Here is a 13,197-nt window from a genome sequence, read left to right on the forward strand (position 1 = left end):
TACTCCTGTACTGCTACAGAGTACTTACTCTTTGAGGTTTTGGTATTTATCTCAAGACCTTTCTCTCTGTGGAAGCAGACTATTATTTTAGGGTATTAAAAAAAAATACTTGAATGCAACTTTGTTTTTTCTTTTCACCTAAACAGGTGTTTTGGATAGTGTGCGTAAAGACTTTTAAACTGTTTTATAGTATTAAATCGCATGTATATACCACAGTTTACTCAGACATTATCTCATTTGGGGACATTTTGGGTGTTTCCTTTTAATTATTGTTATTGCAGTGTTGCAGAAAAGCATTCTCACACATGCCTATTCTTCCTTGTATGTTTGTTGATTTATTAAATATTGGTTTCCTGCCATAATCAAGTACTGTTTGAGGCACTTTGGAATTAAGAGGGGAGCAAAACTGAAAAGGTCTCTCACATCATGAAGCTTATATTCTGGTAAGAGGAAAATACATAAAACTTAAAATATCAAGTAGCAATAAATGCTAGGAGGAAAAGTAGAGCAGAATTAGGGAATATAAAGTGCTGGAGGATAGGGCCTGCTTCTGTGAATATACTGGCAAAGAATGATTTCCGTGAGGAGGTGATGCTTGAGCACTGACTTAAGTGGAGACGTGAACCATGTGAAGATCTGGGGTAGGAGCATTCCTCAGAGGGCATAGTGAATGTGAAAGACTTGACAGAGGATAGGCCTTGGCTCTTTGGGCTTCCCAGGTGGCACGGTGGTAAAGATTGGACCTGCCGATTCAGGAGATGTGGATTCGATCCCTAGGTCGGGAAGATCCCCTGGAGAAGGGAATGGCTACTGGAGTGGCCAGTATTCTTGCTTGGGAAATCCCATGGACAGAGGAGCCTGGTGGGCTACTGTCTATGGGATTGCAAAGAGCATGACTGAGCATGCATGCACAGACTTTTGAAGAACAGCAGGATCTCCAGTGTGGCTGAGCAAACTTGGGAATGTTCCATAAAGTTGTAGAGATCAACATGAGCTGAGGTAGTTAGAACCATGCTGTCCAGTACAGCAGCCACCAGCCACCAGCCACGTGTGGTTATAGAACATTTGAAATGCGGCATAAACACTGATTTCTGGAAATTCCCTGGCGGTCCAATGGTTAGAACCTGACTCCTCTGCTGCAGTGGCCCAGGTTTGATTCCTGGCCAGGGAACAAAGATCCCACAAGCCTTGCAGTAAGGCCAAAAAAAAAAAAAAAAACCCACTTGATATCCAAGACTTGTAAAACTTGCTAACATGGCAAATCATTCTGTTATTCTTGCCTGGAGAATCCTATGGGCAGAGGAGCCTGGCAGGCTACATCCAGTCCATAGGGGTCGCACAGAGTCAGATATGACTGAAGCAACCTAGCACAGGATAGTAACAGAAAGAGAATGTGAATTATCATTAATAGTATGTAAAGCTCAACATTCAGAAAACTAAGATCAGGGCATCTGGTCCCATCACTTCATGGGAAATAGATGGGGAAGCAGTGGAAACAGTGTCAGACTTTATTTTAGGGGGCTCCAAAATCACTGCAGATGGTGATTGCAGCCATGAAGTTAAAAGACGCTTACTCCTTGGAAGGAAAGTTATGACCAACCTAGATAGCATATTGAAAAGCAGAGATATTACTTTGCCAACAAAGGTCCGTCTAGTCAAAGCTATGGTTTTTCCAGTGGTCATGTATGGATGTGAGAGTTGGACCATAAAGCTGAGCGCCGAAGAATTGATGCTTTTGAACTGTGGTGTTGGAGAAGACTCTTGAGAGTCGCTTGAACGGCAAGGAGATCCAGCCAGTCCATCCTAAAGGAGATCAGTCCTAGGTGTTCATTGGATTTTTGCTAAAGCTGAAACTCCAGTACTTTGGCCACCTCATGCGAAGAGTTGACTCATTGGAAAAGACTCTGATGCTGAGAGGAATTGGGGGCAGGAGGAGAAGGGCGACAGGGGATGAGATGGCTGGATGGCATCACCAATTCCATGGATGTGAGTTTGAGTGAACTCCGGGAGTTGGTGATGGATAGGGAGGCCTGGTGTGCTGTGATTCATGCAGTTGCAAAGAGTCGGATACGACTTAGCGACTGAATTGAACTGAATGTTGATTATATGTTGAAATAATATTTTGGACATACTGAGTTCAATAAAATTTATGTTTTCTTCAGTGGTGGCAGCCGGGTTGGACAATGGTGTTTACTCTTTGAGAGAATCAGGGGTAGAGAAATAAGAATTTTATTTTTAAAATAATATTTCTTTCTTTATTTTTGGCTGTGCTGGGTCTTCCCTGCTGCTCGGGCTTTTCTCTGGTTGTGGCAGATGTGGGGCTGCTCTTAGTTGTGGTGCGTGGGCTTCTTGCAGGGGCTCCTCTTACTGTGGAGCACTGGCTCCAGGGCATGTGAGCTCAGCAGGTGCAGCTCCCTGGAGAGCACAGGCTTAGTGTGGGCTTAGTGCTCTGCAGCATGTAGGATCTTTCTGGATTAGGGATCGAACCCGTGTCTCCTGCTTGGAGGAGACACCAGGAACCCCAAGAATTTTGTTTTAGATAAAGTTTTAACAAAGTTTTACTTTGTTTTAACAAAAGTAAATTTAGTGTAACATAACATACCAGAAACTACACAAATTCTAAGTGAAGTTTAATGTTTTCCCAAAGTAAACTTACCCATGTAAGCAGCACTTAAACAACAGCAAAAAAAAAAAAAAAAAAAGAGCAAACAGCTATCCTAGTAGCTTCCACTTATATTCCTAGCTCCATAAATTAGTGATAGCATTTATTGTGATTGCAAAGTCTCAGAATTATAGGATTGTTTACAGTATGCCTTAGAATTGAGAAACTTGGAAAATCATCAAAGATTTTATCTAAAAGATTAAGGGTATTAGGAACTACTTTATAAGCTTTCATAATATTTACCTGTTTTTCAAATAAGGAGTTTTTAAAAACACGGTAAACAGGAAATCAACTGTAATTGTAAACAATTTGGTATGTTTTAGGCAGTGCTATTTATACTATACTCTTTTTCTGAGAATGGAAATCTTTGGGATATTGTGGCTAAACAGCTAACTTTAGAAGTTGTTTATGGAGGAAAATAATTAAATCTCTAAATTTCCTCTTTTTCTTCTGCCTCCAAATGTAGAGAATTTAAGAAGGCCTGCACAAGTTATTTAGAAGATAAAAGATAATCAGGTACTAAGTATCAATAATAATTTAATATTTTTCTTTAAGATAAGATAGTTTCCTCAAATTTATGGATCCAGTTTATTCTCAACTTCAGATGTGCATACATTGAAATTTTATACAAATAAAAATGCAACAAACTTAGCCAGCTATTAAAATTAGTAAGTTTTGTTTTGTTTTATTGTTTTCAGGAAGTCTGTGTCTGTAATCTTCCTGGAGGATTGAAAGGCCTCTTTTTGTTTCATATGAAACAAATTTTAGTTTGTTTAGTTAGTATATAGTATCTTTTGGAAATAAAAAATGGAGGAGGTTGCAGAAAAAGTAGTTTGTAACCCCCCTTTTCCATACAATAATGAATAAATACATAGGATTTGTATTTTTCAAATTGTTGGTGATTTGGGCAGTCTTCCATGCTTTTATTGTTGACTGTTCTTACCTGTGGTTGTGGTGTGTGTAAAATTGATAAGGAATGGTGGTAGATAATATGTACCTATATGTTTAATAAAATTTTGTAAAACTAAATAAATACACACAAATGAGTACGGCTAGAACTGGGGAAATGTGGATTGTGTCAGCATTGTTTATGCTTTTTACCCTACAGCTGTGCTATTATATTTTGTAAAATGTTACCGTGGGAGAAACATGTATCTCTGTGTATTATTTCCTATAACTCTGTGAATCTATAAAAATTTCACTAGATTTAAAATATCATTCATTGCTTACTGAGCTTACTGAGCTACTAGTTTAAGATATAATTTTCGCAAAAGCATAAACATTTCAGTTAGTCTCTGTTTTGAACAGATAAACAGATTTTTGTAGTTCATTGTTTTGAAAAATGTTTATACTAAGTACCTTTGTTTCCTCTGCTTTTCACTTTACCCTTTCATTCTCCACCAGGTATTAAATTTGGAGGAAGTCCTTAAGTGCTTATGAGAACAATGTCTTAACTAGTAGCTGTCTGCTCTGTAGATAAAACTTCCATAGAGTATCTCACTTATTGATGTTTTTGTCTACATTAGATAGATCAGTATAGGCTGTTGTTCATGATCAAAAAATAACTACATATGTAAAATGTAATGTATTTTTACTCGTAATGTAATCTACCCTATATATAACTATTGTTAAAGTAGTCCACTTTCTTTTTTCCTTGAGGAATTATTTTTAGGAATTTGAATGTTTTTCTTTTTAAAACTTCACTATTTTAATCAAAATTTATTTTTGTTTTCTAGGAGCAAAAAGATTGTCCTTGATTTTTCCCTATTTAAAGGTAACCTGTCTCTAGTTCACTAATCATGCAGACTTAATACAATTCTCTGTTTGAGGTGGCAGTCTATATTTGGTTTTTAAAATACTGTATTATATAATGGCTAAACCTTTTATGTCTTTTCTACAAGATGCAGTCTAATCTTTCAAAGAAAATAATCATGTAATTTATGTCATAGAAGTAAATATTAAAATAAATTCAGACTACATTTCTTGTTTATGCTCCACAGAGTTTTGTTTTGTTTTCTCTTCGGAAATTTATGAAAAATCTTTGCTGTTTTAATGTGTTTGCCTGAAACTATTTTACTCAGATTGAAGTATTGACGCCATGGGAATAAAGGTTCAGCGTCCTAGATGTTTTTTTGATATCGCCATTAATAATCAACCTGGTAAGGAAATTAATGTCTCTAACATTTATATATGAATATTTAATATTTTAAATTATCTTTACATGAAGAAATATAAACCAGCTACCTTCTTTTTCAGCTGGAAGAGTTGTCTTTGAATTATTTTCTGATGTGTGCCCCAAAACATGCGAGAACTTTCGGTGTCTTTGTACAGGTTTGTTGACGTTTTCACTTACCCTAATAGTTTCAATTTAACACATTTTAGGTTTTTTCATGCATTGTATTTTTATTTCTCAGCATGCTTATTTGCAACATTGACTAGACATGAAAGTAATTCTTAGACATATTAATTGTAATAGGATTTATCAGAGATTGATTTTTCCACTCACTAGAAAAGCATGGGTGCTTTTTGAATTAATTTTTAAAAGAATTCCTGAGAGGAGTGAAAATTCTGTAGTTTAAAGAAGTCTTTATAGATCAAGAGAAATAATTTTTTATTTATTCATTTTATTTAAATTTTTCTTTCAGTTTTATTGAGATGTGATTGACATATCACTGTATGAGTTCAGGTGTGCAGCTTAATGATTTGATTTACATACATCATAAAGTGGTTATCCCAATAAATTTAGTTAACATTCATCATCTCATATAGATACAAAATTAAAGAAGTATGGAAAAAATTTTTTTCCTGTGATTTCATCGTTAATATTGCTTTAATACTATTTCCTTAATTTCTTTTCTACTTAATAGCCTACTAATTTTTCTTCTCTTTAGGTGAAAAGGGGACAGGGAAATCAACTCAGAAGCCATTACATTATAAAAGTTGTCTCTTTCATCGAGTTGTCAAAGATTTTATGGTTCAAGGTGGTGACTTCAGTGAAGGTAAGACTTTAATTCTTACCAAACAAAATCAAATATTCTTTGTTTATAAATTTATATTCTCTTATTCTTATGTACATGGATCTGAAAGTTAGACAAATCTCTGGAAGTACTGGTCCAATTTTCTTCTCAGCCCACTTAATCTTTTGGTCAAACAAAAAGAACTGGAAATTCCTTGGTGGTCCAGTAGCTGGGGTATGGAGCTTTCACTGCTGAGGGCCCAGGTTCAGTTCCTGGTTGGGGAACTGAGATTCCGCAAGCTGCCTGACATGGCCAAAAATAAAAATTAGAACAACTCATAGAAATAGACATAAAGGAGGAAAAACGTAGGAAAAAAATTCATCTTTGATGCATGAATTAATTTCAGAAGTTTGCTTTTGGATAAAAAACCATTGGCTTCCCTGGTGGCTCAGTGGTAAAGAATCACCTGCCAAAGAGAGGGATGCAGGTTCGATTCCTAGGTCAGGAAGATCCCCTAGCGATGGAAGTGGCACCCCACTCCAGTATTCTTGCCTGGAGAATCCCATGGCCAGAGGAGCCTGGCAGACTACAGTCTATGGGATCACACAAGAGTCAGACATGACTTAGCAACTAAACAACAACAACAAAAAACCCACTATATATCTCTTAGTAGCCTGTCTGTGTTCATGTTTGATTTTGTCACATCCAGTTATCTTTTACTACAGTATAGTTTTTACTTCCTTTCTTTTTGTAAAAATACTGAAACTGTTTTTAAAAACACTTTGAAAGCTACTAGTAATTTCTGTTAAAGGACCTACACAATCATTAGAATCTGAACAGTCTTTTTTCTACAGATATTAATAGGCTTTGTCACACTCATATTGTTGGATCAGAGAGGAGAAAAAGTAATTTGGGATCTTGTCAGTATTATCTTTTATGATTTGCTGTGAACCTTTGAGTATTGCTGGTGTAAAGTCATTCAGGTACCTACTTTGTAAGAAGCATTTTGTTTAGGAATGCTTCAAGGAAACTACTGACCTAACAGTTCTAAGAGTTCATGCTTTTCATTCTTAGGAAATGGACGAGGAGGGGAATCCATTTATGGAGGATTTTTTGAAGGTACAAATACTTATGTTTAAATTAAACATTTAGTGTTTACTTTTAAATTAAAAGCTTGATCTTAATCTTTATTAAAAGAGAGATTCAGCTGTATTTCTTAGTGATAATACCAACTTTTTTGTGTGTCCATTTTTCTCTGAAGGTTTTTTAAAAATCTTTGATATTCTAAATTTGGCTGTAAAGTTTTCCCCAAATTTAAGTTTTCTCTGAAATTTCTATTAATGTGAAGATCATTTGAAAGACTCTAAAAATGTGGTTGTAGAATTAATTTCATATTACCCATCTTTAACTTTTGGGAGTCAGTGAAATTTCACGTTCTACCTGCTTTTTTCTTGTTCTAATACAAGATTGGAAGACAATCTGCGTTCTTTGCAATAAGCTGTTTTCTTTATCAATAGCAGAAATTAAGTTAATGAGTGCCTTTGTGTGCTAAAAATAATATTGAAGAGAGATTGGTATAGTATTTGCACTTTATAGTAAATGATTGAAAATTTAAAATTTTTTGTATGAAAAGATAAGGGAGGGAATTCATTAATTTTAGATTTCTCTTACCCTGACTTTTTAATCTAAATTTTGGTTGGTGCTAAAGATCATATGATAGGAACCCAAGATATATAGAGGAGTGAAAATGAATTTTGAAGGGGAAATTATGCCTATAATGTAACTGAAAACTTTGCTTCTTTATAGATGAGAGTTTTGCTGTTAAACACAATAAAGAATTTCTCTTGTCAATGGCCAACAGAGGGAAGGATACAAATGGCTCACAGTTCTTCATGTAAGAATTTATGATCTGATTTAAAATATCCCTTTTTTGGTATGTCATTTTTCTGGACTCCCGCTACTGATCACTAATAAGAAAGGGACTTATAAGGTATAAGGGGGAGAATTTTTAAAGGTGAAAGAACAAAGAATTTAGCAGTACAGCTGACCTCCCTTTTGCTGAAAGGGGAGGTCAGCTGTACTGCTAAAGTTTTCAAATGATGAAAACTTTTGTCAAGAGGACACAGGAGCCAGCTTGAAGGGGTAGAGTTTCCACTGGCCAAATGAGGACAAGTTGAGCATTGATCATTTTGAAAATAAGTAGTGATGATATCATATTATCAAATAAAATAGAAATCCAGGCGTCCATTTGGAAATAATAAATGAATAAGGAGGGAGAAAGAAAAACTTCCTTAGTAGAATGCAACTAACACATGTAAAAGAAATTGTAGCATTAGAGATGTCCCTATTTTCCAATCATCTCAGTAGTAATTGATCCAGGAAAAAATTATCTATGGAGGATAAATTAAGGAACAGAATATTTGCAGTGAGTATCTCTTTATAAATTACTTACTTAAAAGAGAGTAAAATACGGGTTGTTCCTCATTTTTCAAAGATTCTGTATTTGTGAATTTGCCAACTCACTAAGTTTATTTGTAATCCAAAGTCAATACTACTAATGTTTTCCAATTCTGACCATTAAAAAATTGTTACCAGGGCTCATGTCAGCAGTTCACGTTTTTTATCATATTCCATGGGTAAAAATTTGCTCTGCTCTTCAGTAACATAAACTCTTTTGGGCTCAGAAGAAGTTAATCTGTCAGCACCATATGGATTATTTCTGTGTTTTCTATTTCATATTTGTAACTCCCTTCTTCAACCATGAGAAATCTCTTTTCCATTATGTTAAAAAAATTCTACTCATTTGTTGAATCCTAGGTTTAAAAATTGCCACCCTGTAACACTGGGAAAAGTAACGTACTAACTAGAGTTCACTGTTTTTAGCAATTTTTGTTTTTAAAGTGAGGCTACGTAGTTATCGCATTTAAAAGTGACTTTTGTTAGTACTTTCTAGTATAAAGTTTGTATGGTTTTATGACTCAAAATATGTTATATTCATTTGTTTCTGATTATATTTCATTTGTTTTTCCTGCCAGATTGATTTGTTTTTTGTCCTTTTTTTTTAAGCTTTTTTTTTTTTTAGATTCAAAAGTATTTTATTCAATAAAAAATCACTAACCCCAAGTTTTAGCACCAATAAAACCAAAAATAGAAGTGTTATATGATCCAACAATTATATCCTGGGTTTGTATACCAAGGAAATGAAAATACTAATTCAAAAAAACATGCATTCCAGTGCTCATAGCAGCATTATTTACAGTTGTCAAGATATAGAAGTCAACTGTGTTCATCAACAGAGGAATGGATAAAAATGTTAGAAATATAACAGAATAATCCTCAGTCATAAAAAATGTAATTATGTTATTTGCAACAGCATGGATAGACCTGAAACGTATTTTGCATAGTGAAATATGTCAGCCAGAGAAAGACCACACTGTACATTATCACTTATAGGTGGAATCTAAAAAATAAAACAAATAAATGAATATAACAAAACAGACTCACTAATACAAAGAACAAAGTAGTGGTTACCAATGGCAATAGATAAGGGTAGAGGTGTACAGGATAGGGAATACAGGATTGAGAAATACAAACTCAGTTCACTTCAGTTCAGTCACTCGGTTGTGTCTGACTCTTTGCGACCCCATGAATCGCAGCACACCAGGCCTCTCTGTCCATCACCAACTCCCAGAGGTTACTCAAACTCATGTGCATCGAGTCGGTGATGCCATCCAGCCATCTTATCCTCTATCGGCCCCTTCTCCTGCCCCCAATCCCTCCCAGCATCAGTCTTTTCCAATGAGTCAACTCTTAGCATGTGGCCGAAGCACTGGAGTTTCAGCTTTAGCATCATTCCTTCCAATGAACACCCAGGACTGATCTCCTTTAGGATGGACTGGCTGGATCTCCTTGCAGTCCAAGGGACTCTCAAGAGTCTTCTCCAACACCACAGTTCAAAAGCATCAATTCTTCGGCGATCAGCTTTTTCACAGTCCAACTCTCACATCCATACATGACCACAGGAAAAACCAAAGAAAGGCAATGCCAAAGAATGCTCCAACTACCGCACAATTGCACTCATCTCACACGCTAGTAAAGTAATGCTCAAAATTCTCATTTGTTGAATCCTAGGTTTAAAAATTGCCACCCTGTAACACTGGGAAAAGTAACATACTAACTAGAGTTCACTGTTTTTAGCAATTTTTGTTTTTAAAGTGAGGATATGTAGTTACCGCATTTAAAAGTGACTTTTGTTAGTACTTTCTAGTATAAAGTTTGTATGGTTTTATGACTCAAAATATGTTATATTCATTTGTTTCTGATTATATTTCATTTGTTTTTCCTGCCAGATTGATTTGTTTTTTGTCCTTTTTTTTAAGCTTTTAAAACATTAATATGATTCTAAGAATCAAAGCAGAGAGAATACCATGGAATTATCACTCCCACATAACTCTTCACTCCATTTCCATTCCCCCATTTTTTCACCCCTTTTTACACCACCTGTCCATATTAGTAACCAACCTCATTAGTTTCTGGCTTATTTTTCTATATTTCTTTTTACAAACATAAGCACAGATACACACTTTTTTCTTATTTTCCGTTTTTTCTTATACAATAGATAGCATACTGTACATAATGTTTTTCTCTCTTCACTTAATGATATATCCTAGAAATCATTTCATATCAGTTCATAGAAGTCTTTTTCCTTTTTTCATAAATGCATAATACTCTATTGTGTGTTTATATACTATAATTTATTCAGCCAATTACCTATGTATGGATGTTCTTGATTGTTTAAACAGAAAGAACGTATATCACATTTGTTGTTTAGAATACACAGGTAAAAAGAAGAAAAACAATCCTCTCCCCAAGTGCATCTTTTCATGGAATAAAAATATAGAGTTGCATATACTCTGTAATCAACATTTGGATGTAATATAAACTTCTTTGTATGTTACTAAATATAAATTAGTAACAATACTACATGTTAATCCATTGTTTGAATGTACTATGGTTTTATTTATTTCATCTCAGTTTTGAACATTTAGTTGCTTCTTGTTTTCAAACTGCTCCAGTGAACACTGTTGTACCTATTGTTTGATGCATTTTTAAATTCTTCTATGTAAGTGACTGGAAGTTTACTTAGTCAAATGTTTATACATGTTTAAGGGTTTACATATATATTGTTGCATTGACTTCCAAAAGGAAGTGCTAATTTTACCAGATCCTCAGCAACACTGTTATCATTTATTTTCACTTTTTAAGATAAAATTCTCCCTATGCTAACCAAAACCCCTGTGTTAAATTCACATGTATATTCTCAGAATTTTCCTCCTGTTGGTTTCTCCTGACCTCTTTCCAATTCTGGTTAACTCATCTTTACTTCTTTGTTCTTTGTTCTGGTTTTTTTTTTTTTTTTTTAAGAAACAACTTCAGTTTTTTAATCTTTAAAAAAAAATATCGTGGTAACATATAAAATTTGCTGCTTTAACCATTTGTAACTAAGTCAATGATATTATTTATATTCACAGAATTGTGCAGCTACCACCACTATTTCCAAAACTATTTCATCATTCCATAGAGTAGCCATTTCCCCTTCCACTCAGCCACTTGGTAACCTTTATTCTACTTTCTGTCTCTGAGCATTTGCCTATTCTATATATAGAAGTGGAATCATACAATATTTGTCCTTTTGTGTCTAATGTATTTCACTTAGCATGTTTTGAAGGTTCATCCATGTTTTATAGCATGTATCAGAACTTCCTTCTTTTTTGTGGTTGAGTATCTTTCCAATGTATATACATACCACATTTTGTTTATCCATATTTATTTGTTAGTGGATATTTGGGTTGTTTCCACTTTTTGTCTGTTGTGAATAGTGTTGCAGTGAACATTGGCACATATGTGTATTTGTTTGAGTCCCTGTTTTCAGTTCTTTTGGATATATACCTAGGAGTAGAATTGCTGGATTATATGGTAATTGTATGGTTAGCTCCTTAAGGAACCATCAAACTTTTCCAGAATGGCTACATCATTTTACATTCCTACAAGCATTATACAAATTATGCTAGTTTTTAGCATTATTTGTTCTAGTTTTGACATTCTCATCACTTTTCACCAATCTGAGAATGACTGTGAAGCACTGCAAGTGTTGATTTAGGGATTATAAATACATTATAGTGAGCAAGCCCGTGGGCAAATATGAAATCTGTGAAGTGAGGATTTACTATATCTTGATGCAAATTGTATATACTGAATGTAACACAAATACATATATAGTGTACACCTAGGTTTTTACATTTCTAGGTGCTTTTATCAAGTTGAGGTGATTACAGCTGTTACAGTGAGAAAACAATAACAGGTTATCACTTTTTAAAATAAGGTGAGCTTATTTTAAAGTTCTAACATGTACATGAAATACATGTATACGTTAGAATTTTTTTAGTAGTATTGTTTGTGTTTTAACCAAAGGTTAGCTTAAATTGTGTTCCTTCTTTCAAATTTCTAATGCTTTTTTAAAGATTTTTTTAGATAATGAATCTTATACAGTACCCATCTTTAGTCCGTTGTATCAGTATGTCTTCATAGCTACTCAGATAGCAGCTTTCTTAACTACAAAGTTTTAAGGTTGATGAGAAGAAAAAAAGGATTTTTTAAAATGACTTTTTGCTTATTTTAGATTTTGTCTAAATTTTAATGTAGATCTCTTTCTTCAACATGAGATTTACTTTATGTTAGGGATAACAAACTCTAAGACCTATAGGTCTTAGGCAGGTAACATAAGGGAATAAAGACTGCTGGGATGAGAAACTTAATTATTAATCTTTCTATTAGAGAAGACAGGGATACTCAGCTTGACCAATTATTGCCACATGCCAAGTGCCACATCTTCCAGGTTTTAAAAAAGGTCTAGAATATGGATTTTTATATAGAAGTATCTAAATTTGTAAATCTTGGCAGCTAGTTTAAAAATTTATAATATACAGGATGGACCACTTCTGTTCAGGCCCCATGGAACACATGTGAGTGCGTTAGAATGTGACCTGGGCTCTAACTGTTTAAAATGCTAAGGCTGAAAAGCACTGTTGTTAAACTGGTGCGATGTTTTGGTAAGTTACGGTATACCCAGATAGTAGAACGTTGTACAATTATGGATATTCAGTAAGAACCCAGTTACATGCAAGAAACATGGATGGATAGACGTAACAACAAAACATCAACTTTAATTTCATGTATGTTTTCAATAATGTATAGGTGTTTCAGAACAAAATTTTGAAAATGCATTATGTCAAAGCATCTTGCATTCGATTCTATTTAAGGTTAAGGTAAATAAGATTCTATTATGTTAACGTATGTATGAATTCTTGTTTTCTACATTGTTTCCAATGCAGTTATTTTCTTTTCCTTTTTAGAGATGCTAACTTTGTTTTTCTCTGACTTTGTTTTTATTCTTCTATTTGATGACTTCCAAAAGAACAACAAAACCAACTCCTCATTTAGATGGGTAAAGATTATTTTCATGTATTTTACAACCTATTTTAAATTAATATATTAAAATAAGAAACTTTTATTTAATCA

The 13,197-nt window shown here is 34.1% G+C and overlaps 1 protein-coding gene across 12 annotated transcripts in view; it reads left to right on the top strand.

Moving 5' to 3' along the window:
• The window catches only part of PPIG (peptidylprolyl isomerase G), a 45,145-nt gene that overhangs the window by 13,873 nt on the left and 18,075 nt on the right, over positions 1 to 13,197 (top strand). For 3 of the 12 annotated variants that reach the window (XM_070358076.1, XM_070358068.1, XM_070358057.1), the window contains exons 2-9: positions 3,129 to 3,178; positions 4,399 to 4,436; positions 4,744 to 4,821; positions 4,919 to 4,993; positions 5,554 to 5,661; positions 6,694 to 6,738; positions 7,426 to 7,513; positions 13,094 to 13,123. In XM_070358076.1, the coding sequence (XP_070214177.1) occupies positions 4,761 to 4,821; positions 4,919 to 4,993; positions 5,554 to 5,661; positions 6,694 to 6,738; positions 7,426 to 7,513; positions 13,094 to 13,123 (407 nt within the window). In that variant the 5' untranslated portion in view covers positions 3,129 to 3,178; positions 4,399 to 4,436; positions 4,744 to 4,760. Of the gene's footprint in view, positions 1 to 3,128; positions 3,179 to 4,398; positions 4,437 to 4,662; positions 4,822 to 4,918; positions 4,994 to 5,553; positions 5,662 to 6,693; positions 6,739 to 7,425; positions 7,514 to 13,031; positions 13,124 to 13,197 lie in introns of those variants that run through there. The other 9 variants (XM_070358123.1, XM_070358135.1, XM_070358129.1 and 6 more) reach the window with 4 other exon arrangements.

This window comes from Bos mutus, chromosome 2 (assembly GCF_027580195.1).
Source record: "Bos mutus isolate GX-2022 chromosome 2, NWIPB_WYAK_1.1, whole genome shotgun sequence".
Taxonomy (NCBI): Eukaryota; Metazoa; Chordata; class Mammalia; order Artiodactyla; family Bovidae; genus Bos; species Bos mutus.